General features: G+C 45.3%; 1 protein-coding gene across 1 annotated transcript in view; it reads right to left on the reverse strand.

Annotated features, from left to right (window-relative positions):
* The window catches only part of LOC119437208 (frequenin-1-like), a 283,793-nt gene that overhangs the window by 48,930 nt on the left and 213,437 nt on the right, over positions 1 to 21,426 (reverse strand). The window contains exons 2-3 of the mRNA XM_037704258.2: positions 4,626 to 4,650; positions 2,059 to 2,107 (exon numbers count right to left, since the gene is read on the reverse strand). Of these exons, the coding sequence (XP_037560186.1) occupies positions 2,059 to 2,107; positions 4,626 to 4,650 (74 nt within the window). The remainder of the gene's footprint in view (positions 1 to 2,058; positions 2,108 to 4,625; positions 4,651 to 21,426) is intronic.

Below are 21,426 nucleotides of genomic sequence, written 5' to 3' on the forward strand. Positions count from 1 at the left end.
ATTTTTCGCTGCATTGCCACAGATTTTCGCAAGTGTCTACAAATCTCTTGTATTATCCGCTAGTAGCACTATGTCGCCCGCATACATTAGTCCAGGGACCTCAGATTGCACCATTTGTACATTACGCATGTAGGATAAATCAAACCCTAATTCGCTGTTTTCCAATCGTCTTTGTATGCCTATAACATAAAGCGTGAACAACAATGGAGACAGAGGACATCCTTGCTTCAGTCCTTGGTGAATTCGGAATTCCGCTGCGCCGCCCTGGCGGCGGATGGCTGTTAAAATAAAATGCAGTGTTTTAATAACTAATACTCTAATAAAATAAAATAAAGAAACTTATTGCGCGAAAGAAAGGTAAGTGCTTTTTTCACTTTTCCTCACCTTAGCTTTGAAAGTCTGCTGGTTTCGTGTGAGACGGCGAGACGGCTGAAGGCTGCTCAGCTCAGCTGGCTTAGCCCCTCGTGCGTTTTGTGGGTGTTGTTGAGTGTTGTGCGCATTGTCCTTGGCCTTGGCGACCAATTTCCGCCTTCACGGGAAGACCAACTATGGGAAGCTAGAGTGCCACAAGTATGTTCTACGGGCCCGCATTCACAGAAAAAAATTTTTACGCTACAACTGTTCGTGAAAGCAGATTCCAGCCAATCGTAATGTTTATTGCGCATACTTTACATAAATTGTGATGTTGAACACGTTATTATCCAAGGAGGCCGGCCAATGACAATCCACTTTTACGAACGTAAAGTTTTTGAATTTGGACCATGGGCCGGCCCCATATTCACAAAAAGCTCTGTGCCGCCAGAATTGTTCATAAGAGAAAATTTCCGCCAATCCTGATGTTGGACATATAATTAGCGAAGGTGGCTGACCAATGGCGAAGGGCACTTATGAAAGAAACGCTTTGGGAACTCGACTCCTGGAGCCGGATTCACAAAGGTTTTCGTTCGTAAGTTTTATTTGCAATTAGCCAGCAGCCTTCGCTAATAATATGTCTAACATCAGGATTGGCTGAAATTTTCTCTAACGAACAATTCTGGCGTAAGAAATTTTTGTGAATACGGGTCCTGGGGCCGAATTCACAAAGCTTTCGTTCGTAAGCGCTCATCTGCCATTGGCTGGCCGCCTTCGCTAATGATATGCCCAGCATCAAGATTGGCTGGAATTCGCTCTTACGAACACTACTATGTGTAAGAGCTTTTGGTGAATACGAGCCCTGGGGCCTGGGACCAGATTCACAAAGCTTTTCTTTCGTAAGTGCTCTTCGCCATTGGCCGGCCGCCTTAGATAATAATATGTTTTGCATCCGGATTGGCTGAAATTCTTTTTACGCTAGAATTGTTCGTAAGAAAGAATTTTAGCCAATCCGGATGCCAGACATATCACTAGCGAAGGCGGCCAGCCAATGGCAAAGCGAACTTACCAAAGAAAAGGTTTGTGAATCTGGCCCCAGATTCTTAAAAGACAGTTTCTTTTTGGGAGATGAGGCGTCTATGCACAAGAGGCCGAATGGCGAGCATTACCGTTCGCGTCGATGATCAGAGATTTAGAATAAAAGATTGGTGAAGAGAGGCCGTAGGGCAGGACAGAATTTTCGCAATGACTAGGTTGAAGCAGGCTAAAAGAAATGTCGAATTAATGTTACGCTTTCGGTTGGAGCTTGATGGTTCTTGTTGATTATTGGTGTTTGTCTGGCGTGAAATGATCTCAAAGCTACGATTTGTCACAGTTTCTAATGCTAGCAGTTGCCCTAATTTTTGTGTGGAAGGTTGTGGAGCTAAATCATGCCGCAACTCCATGCTCTCATGGGTTACTTGAACTGCGAGGCCGTTAGTCATGGTTCTCTTTTACTGAATTTGGAATGTATTTTCACGGGGTTTGGAATTATCATTTTTGTGCAGGTTTATGCTGTATTCCATCGTGTTCAGCCTTTTTATTATTTTTAAAACTGCGCGGTCACGTTTTCTAAATACGGGGGAGATAGAATATTAAAGAATTAGCGCTCTGTTATTATCCAGGACGTTTGCCCAACCCAACCAACGCCATTGAAACTGCACATACCTGCTCAGTGAGATGCCCCGAAGGACAGTCTTTCACAAATCCCTTGTACCTGTAAGAAGAACCAAAAGAGTAAGAGCGGGGCGTGCGGTGGTGCAATACGCGTGGTGCATCGCCTATGGAGGCGCCACTAATAGCCACCTAGCGGGCGCTTTCGAAAGCACGATCGGAATGCAGTAGCAGACGACAACACTTTGCAGCAAGGATGGCTGAAGTTCGCGGCAGCAATCTCTCCTTTGTCCGGGTTCCTGACCGCTAGTACAGCCGTGACAGCTGCAGGAAAGGCGCAGGCCTCTATGCCTCTATGAGAGGGGACATGTAACGATGTTACCGCGATTTTGGACAAGCAAGTCCGCATACGTCCCGATTGCGTCCCGCACACAAGTGCGACGAATCCCAACGAAGCCCATAAGAAGTGGAGTTCGTGTTATGTAGCCGCTTCGTTTGGTTGACGAATGCGAAGTCTCAATAACTTTTTTTTTAAATTATACTTTTGCCGTAATACTGTTTCTATACACCTCAATAATAGGCGCACGTTGTTGGTGCATAGTAAGATCTCAAACAACTCCGCACGGCGCAATGCCGGCACACATTGTAATGATCTTGGTACCGATGAATAAACATGGCATCACCGAATAAGTGCCGTAAATGTCACCTCAAGAAAAATAATTGTGAATTTGTTAATAGAAATGCGTGCACTAGTCAGCGAAGTCACCAAACGCAGGGGTGAATAAAATCGCGAATTATAAATGCAACACCGGTGATATTCCCCTGCGTACGTTGACCAACCGCTCTTTCCGTTGCGTTTTTCACAATCTGAACTTCCCTTATAGTGGCCTGCTTGTAAACGTGCAAAGCTAAAGTCTTACCAACTTTTGACGATTTTTTTTTCGATTGATAGAGAGGTAAGAAGCCACACGATATATTTAAAGGTGACGCAGTGCCGGACAAGGTAGATAGGCGCTGGTGGCAAGGCCAGGGTTGGTCCTCTGCGGCGTAGGCATTGCACTCGTACGTCCCAAAAGATAATAAAAAGAATTCAATTGAGTACAAGATGCACATGCAAAAGGGCACGTGACTCTGCGTGTTAAGTCTGCTCCGACAGCATTAAGGTGCAACGCCTTCACAAACATGATGCGAATTTTCCAGCAAAAATTTAACAGCAATACCATATGCAGCAGCTAACAAGAATCCCCGCCCTAAGCTGCGTCTTTTCTAACACATTTCCCCAGCAACCACAACATCGAAGATGTCCTCGAGCGAAACGAATAAAGCTGTTATAGCAGCACTCACCTGTAATCATTACGCTAAAACACAGCGTGATGTAAGACCCTTATAAACGAGACGAGGTGAAAACCTCGTACTTAAAAAAAAAAAACCCCGGCAACAGTTGTGTATGAAGCAACTAGCAACCGTTCAACATGGTGCGAAGCCATCCAAGAAATAGATCCAAAAACATGAACTACGTGACACCTGGTGCGACGCTTTAACGGGCCGCATAAAACCAACAAGATTAGTCCTTGCAAGCCTCAGCAGCTTTAACACACAACACGATGTACTCATACAGTCGTGCACCTTAGTAAGAGCTACATGGTAAAGAAGCGGCAAACGGTAGAGGCTGCAAACGGTAGAGGTGGCAAGCGGCATTCAGAACCTAAGCGAAATACGTTTACCCGCATGCAGCACAGCGGACAAACTGGATAAAAACATGGGTAGGTCGTGCTCAACTTCATCGCTTATCCGTGTAACCAGAATCAAGTGCAACCAACATTGGGAGGACAATAAAAAGAGTGAGAACAAGAAATTTCCCGCCGAACGGCAGCTATCTAATGCTGCTGTTGCTCCCGTTCATGAGGCCACGCAAGAATGATTAGAATCGTGTCGCCGGCAAGTTTCAGCATGTATTTGGCACCCCACCGCGCAACAAATGTTTTCTGACATGCCTTGAAGCTTTCGCTGCTACCCACACGCACAACAGGCGTCGCTTATTCCCTTCGTTTTACAGACTGCGCAGTTCTAAACTCGTATCCGCTCGCTATAGCGTCGTCTGCTGCGCGTGGACGTTGTTGAGCTGGAAACCAAAATTTTTCCTCGAATAGGTATCATCTGTAGAAAATACCACGGAACTTTTCAGTGACTCGTCGGGAATATAATTCTCCAAAAATCGGTTCTCCACGCTCCATTTGCAAAGTGGCTGCGTCGTGTGGTGCACTCTTTGGTCGTTGATAGGGAAGCATGCGTGTAGAGTCCGCCTGATAGCGCGGCAAATTTTTCTAGCTATGCCTGAATGCTTCCAGTAGATTTTCCAGCTTTCGCGGACGTTGTTTCCTTACATGACCCACCAGTGCGCACAGGCGCGGAATAGCGTCCAATAAGCAAACAGTTCCTGCCATTAGTTGAAGAAAAACAATGGCCGCAAAAAAACATTGACAGTTTCCCGCGGATCGATGCGAGCTTTTCGTTGACTTAAGCCTTGAACAACAATTTCAATCTTGAGCGAAAGTGAACTTCAAAGCTGTCAAAGTGTTAAGGGAAGAGACGGAAGAAGAAGGAAAAGGTCGAGCACTTACCATTGTCGAATTTCTTTTTCGGTAACTGTAAAAAAGAAAAAAAAACAGAGAAAATTATTATGAGAAAATTGCAGCCGTGTATATTGTGTAATCAACAACCCATCACTGAGTTGCGAAAGACATGATTTAAGGAGGGCGTAAAACTTCTGTCAACTATTCGAGTTGATATCATGACCTCATAACACGTCGTATATATGCACAGAATGCAAGAAAAACACTCCATTCGTACTAAAACTGCGAGTGATTTCGTAGGAAAAACGCTTAAGACAAGTCGTTAATAAGAACGAAAGTCGATTTAGAACAAGAATGCAATGGCGAATAAAAGAAATAGTGTGGAGTGAAAGCGTTCTTTGAGTTCATCTTAAACGTGTCACTGCGCCCATTACTGCATGTGTACTGTTAGAGAGACAGGAAAAGGTGAAGAAGCGTCCTGAAGGAATCTATCTTCTAGCAGCATGGATAGAAAGCTGTATGTTAGAGCCGCGAAAAAGGAGCGCGTGGCGAACACGTGGTTTCCTTTTTAATAGCTCATGTTAAGGGGAATGCGCGAGAAAGCCCACCCAAGAGCCGTTCCTGGTGCGGCTGGAGCAAAAGTGCGACTGTCAAAAATGTGCGTTGATGGTCAGATTGCCATGGTGTGGCCATATACCGAGCTCCTCGCACAATCATATCTTCTTCTGGCGCCCCATTTACAGAGAAGTTCTTACGCTAAAACTGTTCGTATAAGCATAAATGTCAGCCAGTCTTGGTCTTGGAGTTACTGGCGAAAGCGGCTGGCCAATGGCAAACATCCATTATGAACGAAAGTGATCATGAATTCGGCCCCTGGACCTGTATACGGCGCCTAACGAACGTAGATATTAATGATTGAGTAGTCTGCTAGATTTTATGTGAACGTTAAGCTGCGATGACCGCGTAAATGCTAACGAAGTACTTTCCCCTGAACGTGGATGACCCTGTTCATTGCCCGTTACAGTGTGGTCCGTTATTAAGCGGCAATCTCATGCACGTGATATTCAAGCCATAGCGACGAGCGACGCGACACGCGGACCCTGTCGGGCTGTCACTTCGTGGCGTGGCCTAACAGCGTCAAAACAAACAACTGATCTCAATAATAACGACCAGACAACGCCGATACTTTGTCCTCAGCTTGAGATGAGACGAAGCGATGGCTGATTTTATTATTTATTTTTTGCTGTCATGACAGAAAGAAAGTTGAAATTGCGAATTCAGATTGACCCGGGCGGACTTAGGGCGGACTGGTTGCTGCCATGTTGTTACGCAATCACGCTGTCCCCGGCGGAAGTTGCCGCGCGGAATGGCGGGTGACAAGTGAAATTTTCTGACTGGCTAAAGAGCGACAGACAAGCGACAGCGACGGATCGCCCTCCGCGACGGCAAAACCTGTCGCTCGTCGCCGTCGCTTGTCACCGTTGCTCGAAAATCGCGTGATGTGGTTGCGCCTTTAGAGAGAACACATGAGTATAGAGCACGTGCGCATTTTTTTTTCTGCGGCGTGTGCATACAGTCGTCCATCTTTGCAACAGACGAGTTGTGATTGGTGGATACTGGCCTCTTACTGCACCCTTGTACAGTGCGTTGACATACCTTCAGCTGAGATTTGCTGATAGAGAGTGCCAGAAAAGTGAGTGTCGCACATTAGAGTTTTCCTTTTAGCAGTGAATCGATCTGTACATACCCTCTCAGATAGTATCGTGAAACACTACAGAAATTTGCGTTACAAAGTGGCCTTTAAGTTTTTAGACAATTTTTAACAACTTTTAATTATAAACGACGTTGGGCGCTGCCCCCACTCAGGCGGTTTCAAACCCATGTGACACTCCTAATTTACCTCAAGAGGTTAGGACGCTTTCGGTCTCAGGGAGCATTTTATTATTCTTGTTTTTTTTTTTTTTTGAGCACCAATGTTCGACAATGACCGAGCACAGGGCTTAGAATATACATGTTTATATTTTGTAGGTAGAGGCTAAGCGGCAAATCTGATTTGGAGTGTACTTTCACAGTGCCGTCAAAATCACCCCAACGTCCCTTTTTTCAGACGCAAAGCTCCTACGTGAAACAGAACCATTCTGATTGGTATTTATACCTTAAAACAATCGATGAGTCCCGGGTGGTACCAAGATTTGAGCCCTCTATATTCCACTCTATATTCTCACGGTCAGCAAGCGGTCACCGAAATAGTTGAACCTACAGAACAGTACCTGAGGTATAAATTGGGGATGGTGCCAATGTTTTTCAAGCATGAAGTTTGTACCATTGTATGCTATCAAGGCACTCAATTTGCTTTCAGTGCAAAAAGTGCACAGAAATTGTACGGCATAGCATGTCAACTGCATTAAAGTGATTATATTGTGCTTTCATACTCAGATGATGCAGGCTTGATAGTCAATCATTTTCCGAGCCTATTCGCGACTCCAGGAATTCATGCGACACCTAGCTGGCGATCGCCGGAAATCTCGCACGGAGGTCGGAGCGTCGGAGCAGACGCTCCGCACCGTCCGCAGCCTTCGTACTGCGATCGGGTGCGCTTCTAGTACGATAGAGCCCTCAAATACAAAATTCCGCACGGCCGTAGAATTATGCTGCGTTTTTCAGTTTTGCGGTGCCCAAGAGCCACATGGATTGCGAATCTTATCATAGCAAAGCAGTGATAACGGCAATAGTTGTGTTCTCAACATCTTGCTCGAGAAAGTTCTCTATTTTTTTTTTTTTTTTCAGGCGACGATCGGGTTGTTGTTTGTGTGAAGAGAAAGTGAACCTGTTGCTTGTACTACGTTTTCAGTAAAGCGATACAGCGAATTTCAAGAAGCTTGCGTTGAGGTTGTTACTGCCTTCGTGATAACGTTCAGCGTATGCGTGCTGCAACATGCAGTTTCATGTGATAGCCGGCCTGGCAATGCAGTTTATGATGCGAATGTCGCCGCGATACTCAATCTTTCCTTTATTAAAGCTGTTATATCGGATACATGTGGCGCACAACGTGGAACTGCCGCGTATGGTATATCAGCGAAAGTCTGTACATCGGAGTTTCAGGTGTTCCCGGGTAACGTCGGTAAATCGTTCTATGTAAGCACAACATGTACGCGCCAGCGTGCAAAAAAGAAAAAAAAAAGAAACAATGGGGTGGCATAGCGGTACGCCTTCCTTACGACCTGGACACGCTACCTGTGTAACTAGTGCAAATTAGTAGGTGCTCATTTGAAAATGCGTAATTATCAAAGCAATTGTATCTCTTATCAGTGTCAGTTCAGAGGCGAACAGTTTTGGCCACTTAAAATGCAGGATACGTCAATAATAGAATAATACGAAAAATTAGTTAGATTCATAATGCAGTAGCTGAATTAACATTAATTTACACAGAAACATTTGTTTTATTTCATTAGTTTACACACCAGCCATAAGCGACATGTTCGTAGACAACGGGGAGTAATCAGTCATGGTCAGGACACGCAGCACAAGCCATACCTGCACATGGTGTGCAAATGTGTTTTTATTGTAGTAAGCAAATCTTTCGGTTTCTTATTTATCGTTTTGTTCTCTACGTGAGAAACAATGCGCCAACTACTGCAATAACTACAGCTAAGCGAAGCAGCCAGTCACGTTGCGAAAATCTTGAATGTAAAATAGATAACAGGAACGCAAAACAAGCGGGAAAGGTTCACCACAGACTCGTAGTGCATGCTCGCGATAAAGTGCAAACCTTGATTATAGGTTCGCTTGTTCTCTGAACCTAAAAGAGCGTGCAGAGTTTGCGCCTTCGCGGAACGAAAATGTGTTAAGGCAGCAACAATGAAAATGTGCGCGCCGGCTGCGCATTTATGCGCATGTACAGCGGCAACAGCTGATCGAGCAAGTCGGTGCGCTGTTGCGGGCCATGTTAAACGTGCCAAACTTAGCAGGTTGTAAGTTTTCGGCAATCCTGGTGAGGGCCATTGTGACGTATCCAACTTCGCCGGCCACTGTCTCGCACGCTCGAAACGCCGGACTATCCATCCGCGCCTTCGCAGTGAATCAAAGCAGCAGAAACGTGCTTGTACTTTTCAGACAATCCAGCAGTGGACGACGAGTACTTCGGTTCCACGATCAATGGGTTCAAGAATACGTCGGTGACTTTCATCAGAATCTCGTGCGGGTCCGCTGTCACGCCAGATGTTTGCACACACCGTGCGACCACTTCAGCCTCACTACCCACTGTGCCTCTCTCAGATCGGCTAAAATGATTTGGTCGGCGTAAGCTACTCGCTTTCCTTCCACAAAACAGCGCAAACCGGCATCATATTGCACGAAAATAATCAAACTACAGTGTACTGTACATCAAACACAGCGGTTGTGGCGACGCGGGGACCAAGGTAAATACAACTGGTAGCGAAGCTTCCATAGAAGCCCATACGTTCAAAACATGGTGGCTTATCGTCGGTTCATGGGGCTTAGCGCCATCTGTGTGAGGAGGAAGAAAAAATAATTTGACGTCATATCTGTTAAAAACAGATGTGACGTCATTTTGTTCTCATAGGCGCGAAATTTGTTTTCGGAGGCCTGCCATTAGAGCTGTATATTCAAATGCCCCGCCATTCGACTTGATGGGTTTTCCGAGCTTTCAGCATGGAAAGCGATGCAGGAAAAGGTCAGCCGTATGGGTGTCGAAATCGCATCACTGCACAGAACATACTTTCTTTGGAGGCCGACGAACGTTTTGGGCGTAGATTGCGTAGATGTGCTCGTCCTTTCATAGGACGCCAAGCCCGTCGGCCAGCGCTGTCGCACAAAAACAACTAAAGTAAAAAAGTATCTGACGGTCGCAACTCCCTACTTTTGACTGCAGAGGTTAAGAAACAATAAAACTACCCGCGTCACCTAATTCAGACAAACGTCGACATGCAAACACAGCACAACATGTGAGGGGGGCATATTGTAACAGGTGCACTTTACGAGCGCGCCTTTCCACGCACTACAAGAGCTGCATTCCATTGCAAGTGATAGCGGCGTCAACGCCCGCCGCTATCGATGGGCGCTCTCACGGTGGGCGCTGAAAGAAGGTATTTATTGATAATAATCAAGTAAAATAGAGTTGTCTTTTCTTTTCTCGTAATGCGTATATAAAATGAATTAGAAATCTTATTTTCGTTGAATGAATATAACTGCGTCTCGATTTAATTAAAAAAACGCTTTTTTTTCTTTTCCTGTGTTTATTCCCTCCAAACATAGTCGCGCTTCAATCGCTGTTCCCCATAACCAACCACCCTTGCTGATGTCGGTGACAATTGGTTCTGAACCGCTTTTCGCCCGAAGCTTCGCGACCTATGTGGATCGACCTTGCGGGGACATCCGTGCATCCGCCATGTTGCACAGTGCAGCCAGACGCGGCCAGTTTTCGCAGAGCCCCCTGCAGTTCATTTGAGTTGCGGATACTTACTCCATGTTGAAAAGCTATTACAGTTTGCAACACATGTGAAGTGAAATAACAGCGTTTCGAGTTTTCATTGTATTTTCTGCACAATGAATCGTAGAGTTACTAATTTATTGCTTCTCCACTAAAATGCTTTGTGCACGAAGCAGCTATTTCTCGTTTGAAAATAAATTACAAAATTATTATGAAAAGCTAGAGACATCAGTACATGGCAGTAATGCGATGCAAGCACTGTACACAAAGCTATGTGAAAAGAAAGGCAGAACAGAAGTACTTCTTTTAACTTGAGTGATACCCGCCGCGGTGGCTTAGCGGCTATGTAGGGTGTTGCGTTGCTAAGCACGAGGTCGCGGGATCAAATCCCGGCCGCGGCGTCCACATTTCGATGGGGGCGAAATGCAAAAACGCCCGTGCATTGGGGGTACGCTAAAGATCCCCTGGTGGTCAAAAGTAATCCAGAGTCCTCTAATACGGCGTACCTCATAATCAAAGCGTGGTTTTGGCACGTAAAACCCCACAATTCAAACTTGAGTAATAGTTCAGCCAGCAACGGTTTGGTGACGTCTGCTTTTGTTTGTATGAAATAAAATTAAAACAGGCGTTCTAAATGCAACCCATCTTTCAGAGTCTTCGACGAAGCGCCATTAACAATTTCAATTAAATTGAGTTTATTTTTATTTTTACATTTTAGTTTTACTTTTATGGCGCGTAGCGTCGAGGACGACCGGAAACAGACCTGTACGACGGCCATTCACGTGCGCTGTAGCGGTTGTAGCTGGCGGATTAAGTTATATTGGAGCTGGGGGCTGGGCTGATGGTGAGAAGGCTGAGCTCGCATGGGAAACTACAAAGCACATAGGCGCACGAACTCTCTCACGTGTCGAAAAACAATTATTCACCCTCACGGCCACCGGTGAGCCCGAGACCGAGTGAGCCCGATGGTATGTGATTCTGAGTGTGGATGAGTCGAAGCGTGTCGAAGTGGACGTGAGTCTTATGCAGAGTGAGTCCCAGTGAACCGGAGCTTATGTAACACAGAGTGAGTTCAAGTAAATCTGCATCTGATGTGATTACAATTGTTTTTGAGTCCACGAGACTGCTTAAGGCTGAGTGTACATTATTCCGAGCGAATATGACTAAATCCACGATTGGGGTCTGTTGAACCAGTAGGCTTGAGTGAGGACATGTGAATAACGAACTTGCGTCAATTAACTAAACCAAATTTTACATTAAGGTGCAAGGTAATAAAAGAAATTGCGCAGGCCTATTCTTGGGAAGTGTGGATTTTAGCGGAAGACTGCATGTAAATTCGACACACGTTGGCACTGATAGCGTTCTTAACGCCTAGGATGCCCATGGTTCTTTGTGGCATAGTTCTCAGCCACGCTTGCTTGTGCAATTTAATTTACATAGCTGAAGAAGAGCCTACCTCCGGCGTAGCTAACGAAGCCTGCTACCGCTCTGCTAAAGGAATAGGATGGATGGATGGACGCTATGAGCGTCCTGTTTGAAACGGGGCTGGGTTTCGCCACCAAGCTCTTTTTCATAGTTTTTCATAATTTTATTTCAGATTCTTTTTTCAACTTTCTGAGCCATTATTGGAAATTTCGTTTTTGTACGCCTCCGTTGTTTCTGTACTCCCTACTTTTCCGCCACCAAAGCTCCTACCGCCTGTTACTAGTCTTGCTTGCGGACATGTTTACTTTCTTCCTGCAATCCCAGGACCCAAGTGCTTCAAGGAGGCCAGTGGAGCCTAAACCGACAGCCGAGTAGACATCTTCACATACTAATAAAACATTGTTCCATCGTTTCTCTAGCTTTACCGCAGCAAACACATGCTTCTTCCTTGGTGTACCTCGCTTTATAACTACACGGTCTAAGGCATCCTGAGTCGCTTCGAAAAGTAATGAGCTTCCCTTTCAGTTATCATGAATTGTTTCTCTCCTGATTTTGTTTTTAACTCTTAGGTAGTTACTCATTGCCGGTTTCTTTTCTATTGCCGCCACCCAGGAGATTGTCTCAGCCTCTCTGCAAACTACTGCAAAGACTGGGATACCCGTTCACCCCCCAATACTGCGGAGACGACACAGTCATCGTACCGATGCACCTTCGGGCTCGCATCATCGTGGAACCGATCCCCAAGAACATGCATCCGCTATACAACCAAAAGCGCCGGCAAGCGCGAGCACGAAAACTCCTCCAGAGAAGGAACGATCCTGATACTTACTACACCGACGCTAGTCTTTACTCCACAACACCATAAGGACCCAGAAAAACGGCATACGCAACGGCAGTAACAAACCAAAAGAAAGTGGTGGCCTGCGCATCTATACGCACCAGATCAAGCGCCACCGCAGAGGCAGCAGCCATAGCCCTCGCAATCAAAGAAGCAGAACGAAGAGGTAGCTCCGCATATATCCTGACGGATTCACAGGGCGCCTGTCGGTTATATCTTAGAGGCACACTTCCCAGGTGCGTCATCGATATCCTGGGCCCCACGCTGACTGAGGACCATGGGGTCGTCTGGTGCCCAGGGCACACAGGCGTCGAAGGCAACGTGGAGGCCAACTGCGTAGCTCGCGGACTTGCTGGGTGAGCCGCAGAAGACTCTTCGAGGCCCCTCACAAACAACCATGAAGATCCGATCACGAGCAGACAGATTTTGGAGGACCAACGCCGGACCAGACGGAAGTACGCTCCTCCACATCACAAGTTAAGCAGCCAACAAGCCAGGGACTGGCGCCGCCTTCAAACCAATACTTACCCGCACATATCAACGTTGCACGCAATGTTTCCAGAGATATACACAACCAGTGTACGCCCGTGGTGCAACGACCACACAGCCACACTGACACACATTACATACCAGTGTACGGCACGCCCAGCCGAGGCAGTATCTAGGTTGGTGAGCTCATCACAGACAATCACAATGTGGTCTTGGGAGACACGGCTTTCCGAGCTGGCACTGGGAAGCCAACAGGCGACCCTGAACCAGGCCCGGCGAGCCGCCGCGGCCAGTGGGGCTCTACAACAGGGCTCCACCTGAGATTAACCACACCACTTTTCCTACAATAAAGTTTATTCATTCATTCATTCATTCTCAGCCTCTCTGACTTTTCGAGTATGTTGCTTATTATACCGGTCGCATACTTGCTGGTCAGCTTCCTATTTTTTTTTCCTCCACTGTGAGTCAATATATTTCCTGTATAAATAATTCAACACTCTCGCAACCAATTTACATTCGCCCATATTCCTCAGTTGTTCTTCGAAATCAATTTTATTGTGAGCATCCCTCACTTCAAAAGTTGTCCAGCCCAAATCGTCCTGTACGGCTTCATTTGTAGTCTTGCCGTGAGCGTCCAATGGGAGGCGTCCCACTGACCTTTGGTTGCCATCGAGTACTGATTGTACCTCTGACTTTAAGCAAACAACCGCATACCGAAATGTAAGTCCTGGAACTATTACACATTTCCACTTAACCTGGAGCACCTCGTGCCTATTGTATCCCTGTGTTTCATTCTGGCCGCATTTGTGTTTCCCTTTGTTATGATTGTTTTTTTTCTGTCTTCCCATATATTTATTACACTCGTTTACCCATGCACCGAGATATTTGTATTGTTTTACGCGAGGTATTTCTTGGCACAGTAGTGGCACCGTCTGTGCACTGTTTTCATCGAATACTATAATACCTGTTGTCTAAAGCTAAATTTCAATCCTAAATTCTGAGCTTCCTGTGCACAGACCTTGCATATTACTTTGCCATACAGCAAGCAACCCAATGTCGTCCTCATACAACAAACCTGGGAGCTGTTGTATTACTTTCGGGCCCACCTGTTTCTATGAGAGATTAAACCCGATGTTGTTTACGTCTAGCGCCCTTTCCATCCTTGCCATGTATACATCATAAACAACAGCGTGTATAAAGGGCACCCTTGTCTTACTCTTTTGGAGGTATTAACTTTCTCTTAGCTCCTCATCCCTTCCTATTAAAAGAAAACGGTATTTTCGAAGTAAATCTCCCTCGAAAGCTGTATACAGTCGTTTCCTAAGCCTTCTCATTCCATAATACCCACAAAACGTTGCGGTTAACGTTTTTATACGCTCCTAAAATATACAAGAAAGCCACATATAGTGGTCTCCTTTCTTTTTCTGGATATTTCAATACACTGAGTGAGAAGAAATAAATTATCGTCCAGACGCCTACCCGTTCTGAAGCCATTCTGAAGTTTTCCCAATATGCCATTATGCTGTGCCTATGCTTGCAGTTTTAATTTAATTGCCTGCATTGTTAACCTGCATATTACCGACGTAATTGTCAACGGTATATATAACTTGATTAATTCTATCTATTTCCTATTTACGTTTATAAACTAAGTTCATTATACTTTGCCCCCAACTGTCTGGTATTCGTATATCTTGTAATGTTTTCGGTATTGCTTTCAACTAAATACTGCTACTAAAGCTTCAAAATACTAAACTAAATACTAACACAGCGAATATGATGATGGCGATGATGATTTATTGGTATCCTCTTTGAATCTAGGTCAGAAAAGGCTAGGTGACAAATAGTCATGTAGCCTGCTTGAGTTAATCGGCTATGCTACACATGCTTTTCATCGTAGCATTTTTGTGTGCATCTCTTTTTTTCTCTTCCTCAAAACTTCTCTATCAACCTTGTACCACTCCCTATGCCTGTAATGGATCCGGTCGTATCAATCTCTTCCCTGCTATTTTTTCCACCACTACCCTAAACGTCTCTTGCTTATCATGACTGCTGACCGGTTGATGCTTCCGTCCATGTTAAATCCGAAAGCGCTTCTTGAAGCAGTACGTTACCTACGGCTCTAACTGGGTGAATAACTTCGCATTCCATTAAGATGTGCTGAGTGGTCTCCTGATCTTTACTGCAGCAGACACAGGCCTCATCTAGTTGCGAATATTTGCTCCGGTATCTTTTGGTCCTTAGGCAACCGGCTCGAGCCTCAAATAGCAAGGCTCTGCCCTTTGTGTTATCGCACAAGTTTTCCCTTCTAATTTCTTTCTTCTCATTCTTCTAAATCTCCATCGTCTTTTTTGTTTCCATTCATTGCATCCAATTCACTGTCTCTGTTTCTCTCACTTTCGTTTTGATGACTCCTGGCTGTCTACTTACACTTTCAGTTACCCTGTACTTGGTTGCCAACTTTCTCGACCTCGTCCTCCTCCATTCTTTGTCCATGCTTTTCAGGTACTGATACTTGTGCACTTTAGCTGCCCATCTGCCTTCTCCTTAGTAACAACCACCAGGAGGCTTTTGTACACCAGGATGATTTTTTTATACCCTCTGTCACAATACTAAAGCTGACGGGGTGCCGCGTGGGGGCAGAATGGCCAAACTTCATTTTCAGCGTCCTTAATTCCTTGTTATAAGTCTTTCACAACGTCCTGAAAAAATTAAGTTCGTTAACGTTTCCCGCTTACGCTATTCAAAAGCGATATGTTTCACGTTATCTCTACTATTAAATAACGATGCAGTGCTTAGGCGCACTCAGTAGTCCTCTCTAATATGGCAGCGATAGGAGGTAGCTCCTACATTATGCATGGGTCTGGACGGCTGTGAACAATATAAGAAGATAAAAATAGTGGATCTTACGAATTATTCAAGAAGCTAATGTCTGTGGTATCACGCACCAAAAAACAAACTAACGAACGAATTAACTAACCAAATAACGGAATAACTTAGTAACTAACTACCTAAGCAACTAACTAAATAAATGAATAAGTAAAGTGAGTGAATGAATGAATGAATGAATGAATGAATGAATGAATGAATGAATGAATGAATGAATGATTAATTTTGGCTTAGCCATTTAAGGGGCTTGGTGAAAAAATACAGGCCACGGACATCTCAGCCAAGTTTGGCAGTCGTGTGCGGCGCGTGCAGCTCGCAAGTGGAGCATCAAGTCACCTTTCTCTCAAACGCTCTCTTTTCAACAGAAGCCTGGTCCTCACTCTTTTCTGGACGCTTTATTTCGTAATAAAGCGTCCAGAAAACGCGGCTGTTATTGGCCAATAGCTGACATCAATCAAGAAGGGTGTTTGGATAAGTGCGCGTCTTCCTATTGTTACTGTGTGTATTTATAGACGCAGTTTAATAAACACGCTGAAGTAAGCGAAAACCTGCTTTTGAATTTTGATAATAATTACGTACTTGCGGAAGAAGCCGACTACCGTCCGCTCACGCTTGGCCGCGGCCGCGCGCGTAGGAATTAAACTTTGGCCATCCTGTTTATCGGTGTCGTACCCGTCTGGTCTCGCTAATTTCGACTATTTCTGAACACTCAACTAACCTCGAACCACGCTAAACTGAAGGTCAGACCACACGCACGCTTGCCAGCGCGCGCTGTCTCCTGGCCGCTCCTAGTTAGGCGCCTTGGCACACTTATTGATAGCGCTTCAAAAATGCGGAAGTTGGATATGGCTACTACCCGTCGGTCAAGCTGGTGAAGGACAACGCCAGTCCGCACTACGGTCAGACTTCAGCATATCAGCGCGAGCACGCACTCAAGCCATGTCGTGTACAAAGCAAACGATGTGCATGCACACTACAATTAAATGTAGCTGCTGTTTGCTACGTAGCGCAGACGCCGCGGCCGCCACGACGAGTCTACTGGCTAAGCCTGCTGTAGCTCGCTGAGGACAACCACGCTTGGCTTACGGTTGGCGCGTCGTAGGCGCCAAAATACGTAGGGCTTCTACGTTGATATCCACAATCAAATTTTAACTGCGCGCCACGGTGACGTTCAGTAGGCGTAGCGTTTTGGGCCCACCCAGCTCCGCCATATCCTTCGCAGCGCAAGGCATTGAAGAAGGAGCGGAAGCACCGCGAAGGCCGTGTTTGATTGCTCCGCTTCTCCGCTTATGTTGTACGCATTCAAGTACTTTTCGCGGCAAAGTATTTCTGAAATAGGCTATTTTAACTTCGAATGCTTTTCTCCACTTCGATAAAAAGTGGTTTATGTCCCCTTTAAGCTGCCTACCCCTTGGTAACAACTACCAGAAGGCTGAGTACGCTTTACAGGCAGTGTTAATGGAGCGATTCAAGAACGCTTTGTAATAATAATTTTTTATACCGCCTGTTACACCTAATTGTCGGCAGGAATGTAAAAATAACATAGAGATTTCCTTGACCAGTGCACATTGCATTTTGATAGGCCTTGTTCATGTTAGCCATCAATATATACTTGTTCTCTTTTTTTTTAGTTTGCAAGAATAAATATTCAAGTTTATATAGCTAGCTTTTAGTTTACTAAACGATAAGGGGTTAATTACAAAAAATTTTGTACGATATCCAAAAATGACCGATAGCAGCTCTTACTGCACCCTAGATTTCTTGTGGTCCTTTTATCTGAAGAAAATAAAGAAATAAACTCCACGAAATTAAAATATACAGGGTGTTTCATTTTAGCTGCACCAAATTCTTAAAAATGGCCTGCGGCAAATAGCACAATTATAATCCTTGATTTAAACTACTCGATGAGGCGGCCATTACTTCCACGTGAAATCAAAACGCCTAATTGAATAATTAACGTAATTACGCTACATAACTTTTTAATTAATTATTTTACGGCTCATCTTTCAATCTACCAATTATAGCCGCTGAGTTCGCAAGGCGTATCCACTTGGAACGAATTCTCAGGACTGAACCAGTTTCGATATATTAATTTTCAAAGTGTCCAATGAAATGCATGGGCGTTCCAGTTAACTTAGTTCTTCAATACATAAAACAGCGTTTTCACCAAAAAGTTAACTGGAACGCCCATGCATTTCGTCAGACACTTTGTAAATCAATATCTCGAAACTTGTTCAGTCCTGATAATTCGCTCCAAGTGGATACGCCTTGCGAACTCAGCGGCTATAATTGGTAGATTGAAAGATGAGCCGTAAAATTGTTAATTAAAAAGTTAGTTAGCGTAATTATGTTAATTATTCAATTAGGCGTTTTGATTTCTCATGGAAGTAATGTCCGCCTCATCGAGTAGTTTAGAACAAGGATTATAATTGTGCTATCTGCCACAGGATTTTTTTTAATCTGGTGCAGCTAAAATGAAACACCCTGTATGTACCCTGTGACAACGCGCCTGCGCGCCAGACATTCGCGTTTGAGAAGGATCAAAAATGAGCGCCGAAAGCAGCTGACGCGCCGTGGAAAGAGCGCGGCCACTCTTTTCCAGTGCAATAAGCTAGGCCCTTGTTTGACGAGGTTTACTTTTGAGAGCACTGCAATTGCTGACTCTCGGACACTTCATGAAGTGGTATTCTTTTTTCGCAATTGTTTTTTTTTTCGTCGAAAAAAAAGAAAGAAAGGACCGCACAAGACTTCGCTTGCTTTAAATGTTGTTATCGGTCATTGTTCAACATCCTCCACAACATTTGAACTGATGTCTTATCGAGTAGGTAAGTGAATTAAACGGTCGCTAATTAAACCTAAATAAATAATTATTTGTGCAAAATGACGGAAATAAATACTTATGACTAGCATGAACAACGCCCATCAACATACAGTGATTTCCGGTCACGTTGAGAGCTTTCTGGCAGCTTTTCGTAGTAGCTTACATTCTGAAGGATGCTTAAAGGATTTTCTTTGTAGAGGAGTTTCTGCAGCCTTCTTTTATTACGTCGAAGCAGTGTTGTACGGAACGGCGTTCCAAGGAACGGTGTTCCAGGAACTAGTTCCTTTTGGGAGGAACGGAGTAACGCCACCGTTCCATTAAGGGTCGGTGGAACTGTAACGGTAACTCGTTACGTTTATGAAGGAATGGCAGAGGAAACGACGTTCCTTCTGTAAACGTTTCACGCCATTGAGCAGACGCACGTACGTACGCAGCACGTCACGCAGGGCGGATGGGCGACCACGCGAGGCGCAGAGAATTACCGCTTGCCTGTCACGTGACTGTGGGGCATTTTTTTTCGTGAAATCTCTGTTGTGTGTTTTCATTGCTAGGCTTCAAGATTGCCACGCGACGCTCCCTCCTGTAGTTTCTTTCCTCCATGCCGGCCTGTCGCAAAGGAACCATGACGTCCGGATCGCAGCGCCACTCTAGGGACTTCACAGTGGATGGAAAGTTTCCAGTCTTCACGTCCTCACGGTCATCGAACCCTTCCAGCCGAGGCACAGGATGAGCTGTCGCGGTACTTGCTGGTACCAGTTGACTACCCGCTGTTGCAGATGAAGAACTTCGAGGAATTCACCCAACTTTTCCTCAAGTACAACACGGCAGTACCCTCAAGCGCTTCGGTGGAACGGCTCTTCAACATTGCCATTGAAGTACTAACGAACAAATCACCAATCCTTCCCCTGTCGAGAAAATGGGGGTAAGCGAAGCTTGTGGCAACACGACGCTGTCGCAGGCGTTCCGCTTCGTTTGCCCTAAACTCAAGGTCAGCGGCTCTTCGCTGAAGTTTCGTCTGGGCTTCGGAAGCCCTCACGCAAAAATCGGCACGTCGACGACGAGCCCTTTCCCGAGCGAGTTCGCGGCGCCGTCGCTCAAACGTAGCCTGTTCCTCGGTGGAACGCACCACACGCTGGCCTTCCCATCCGGACGCCGAAACTGATCTGAGGCGAGGGAAGCTCGGCGGAGCGCGCGCCAAGCCCCTTTCCTTTCCTTTCCCTCCCCGTGACACACCAAACGACCCTGATTGGTCGAGCGCGTCACGTGACCCGGTGCCGGCGCAGCTTTCCCCGCACCTGCTCTACTCTGGGAGCGGAGCTCCAATGTACGGCCCCGGTATGAGCCACGCGCGATTTCTTTCTTTCATTCTCTCTTTCTTTCGTTCTTCCTTCCTTCCTTCCTTTCATTATTGTCCCTAGCTCATAAGCGCATATCCAATGCGGGTATGCGCCACGCGTGATTTATAATCGTTAATCGTGACGTAACTCACGAGCATGCGATGTCATTGGTGTCATGACCTATCAGTCATGTTAGTTATACATTCGTACCCTTCCATGCCAATTTTGGTATATGCTAAGCGAACGAGACGTGAGTTTTCGACATGTTTTCGATAGGGTTTTAGCGTTACACCACCACCACCACCACCACCGCCAACACTTGTGAGGCAATACAAGCTTCGCTTGAAAAACGGGTTCGTCGGTCAGGCACCAACATCGAGATGCAATTCTTGCTGAGTTCAGACAAGGGACTTACCTAAGTGGCGAATATGTATTCTGGACATTTCTTTTTCCGACTAATACTGCAATATTGAATTAGCATTCATTAAACGCCTATGTATTGTTTCTTTCGATGTGGTTTCTTGTGCAAGGAATTTAATTTTATTGGTGCATGTGAGTAACTTTCTATTTGCACATCTGAAGCGCAGTATTCTGACTGCGCATTTGAAGACCGAAGTGGAAAGTGCCATATGTTTTGCACTTGTAATAGACGAGCACCAAAGTTGTAGTTAGACATCTCTGGAGTATGTCCAGTGCTCCCTGAAAAAATTCTTATAGGAGCGTTTCTTTGGATTCTTTTTAATTCTAGATAACCTGCTGCCGGCGATGTTCAAGTTCATATAACATGTAAAGCTCGTGAAAGAGAAGCAAGAAGTGCACATGTGAGATCAAGAGAAGAGAAGAGGTAGAAGAAGCGGCCAGATTAATTATGTATCTAAAAGTTCAGGTGCCCAATTCTTGGCGAATCACCGGGAATGGGTGCGAACCCTGTGTTGAGGATATCATCACCATCAAATATGTTTGATTAAACGGAATGTTACATTTTGGCGCAGTCACAGTTTTGAACCATGTGGGTGTCATTCACCATCGCCCGACATGAAGATGGTCGTCTACTGGTGAGGAACTACCAGGAAGATGAGACAATGCCGTCGAGTTACCTGAAAAGGTCAGCACACTGGACTTCTTGGTCTTCTTAGTCGGTAGAGCCAATTCATCGCTTGGGAATCTCGAATCCATTGGCTCAGTCAGTGTGCATATGCGTGTGACTGACTTCCAACGCTGGATTGACAGTTCGAGTAGACCAACCGTAGTTAAAAGCTAAACTCAAGCTGCCGACCATCTCCTACAACACCTTTTGAAAAATCAGGAACAGCAAGTGCAGGGACAGCAAGAGCTTCTGAACATATTGTCATCAACACTCCGATCAACAAAGCAGGCGGTGAAAGCACTTATCAAGCCAGATCCTTTTGATGGTACAACGTGGCTTCACTTTTATGAATATGCATGTTCGCAGAACAATTGGACCACAGACTGTGACCGCATCTATAACATTAACCATTTATTTTTAGGAAATGCGAAGAAGTGGTTCGAATTGCGCGTTCCCATCAACACAGATGTACCATCGGTTGAATGGCGAGCTAGCTTTCTGTGACACTTCGCATTGA

The sequence above is a fragment of the Dermacentor silvarum genome, chromosome 1, assembly GCF_013339745.2.
Source record: "Dermacentor silvarum isolate Dsil-2018 chromosome 1, BIME_Dsil_1.4, whole genome shotgun sequence".
NCBI lineage: Eukaryota > Metazoa > Arthropoda > Arachnida > Ixodida > Ixodidae > Dermacentor > Dermacentor silvarum.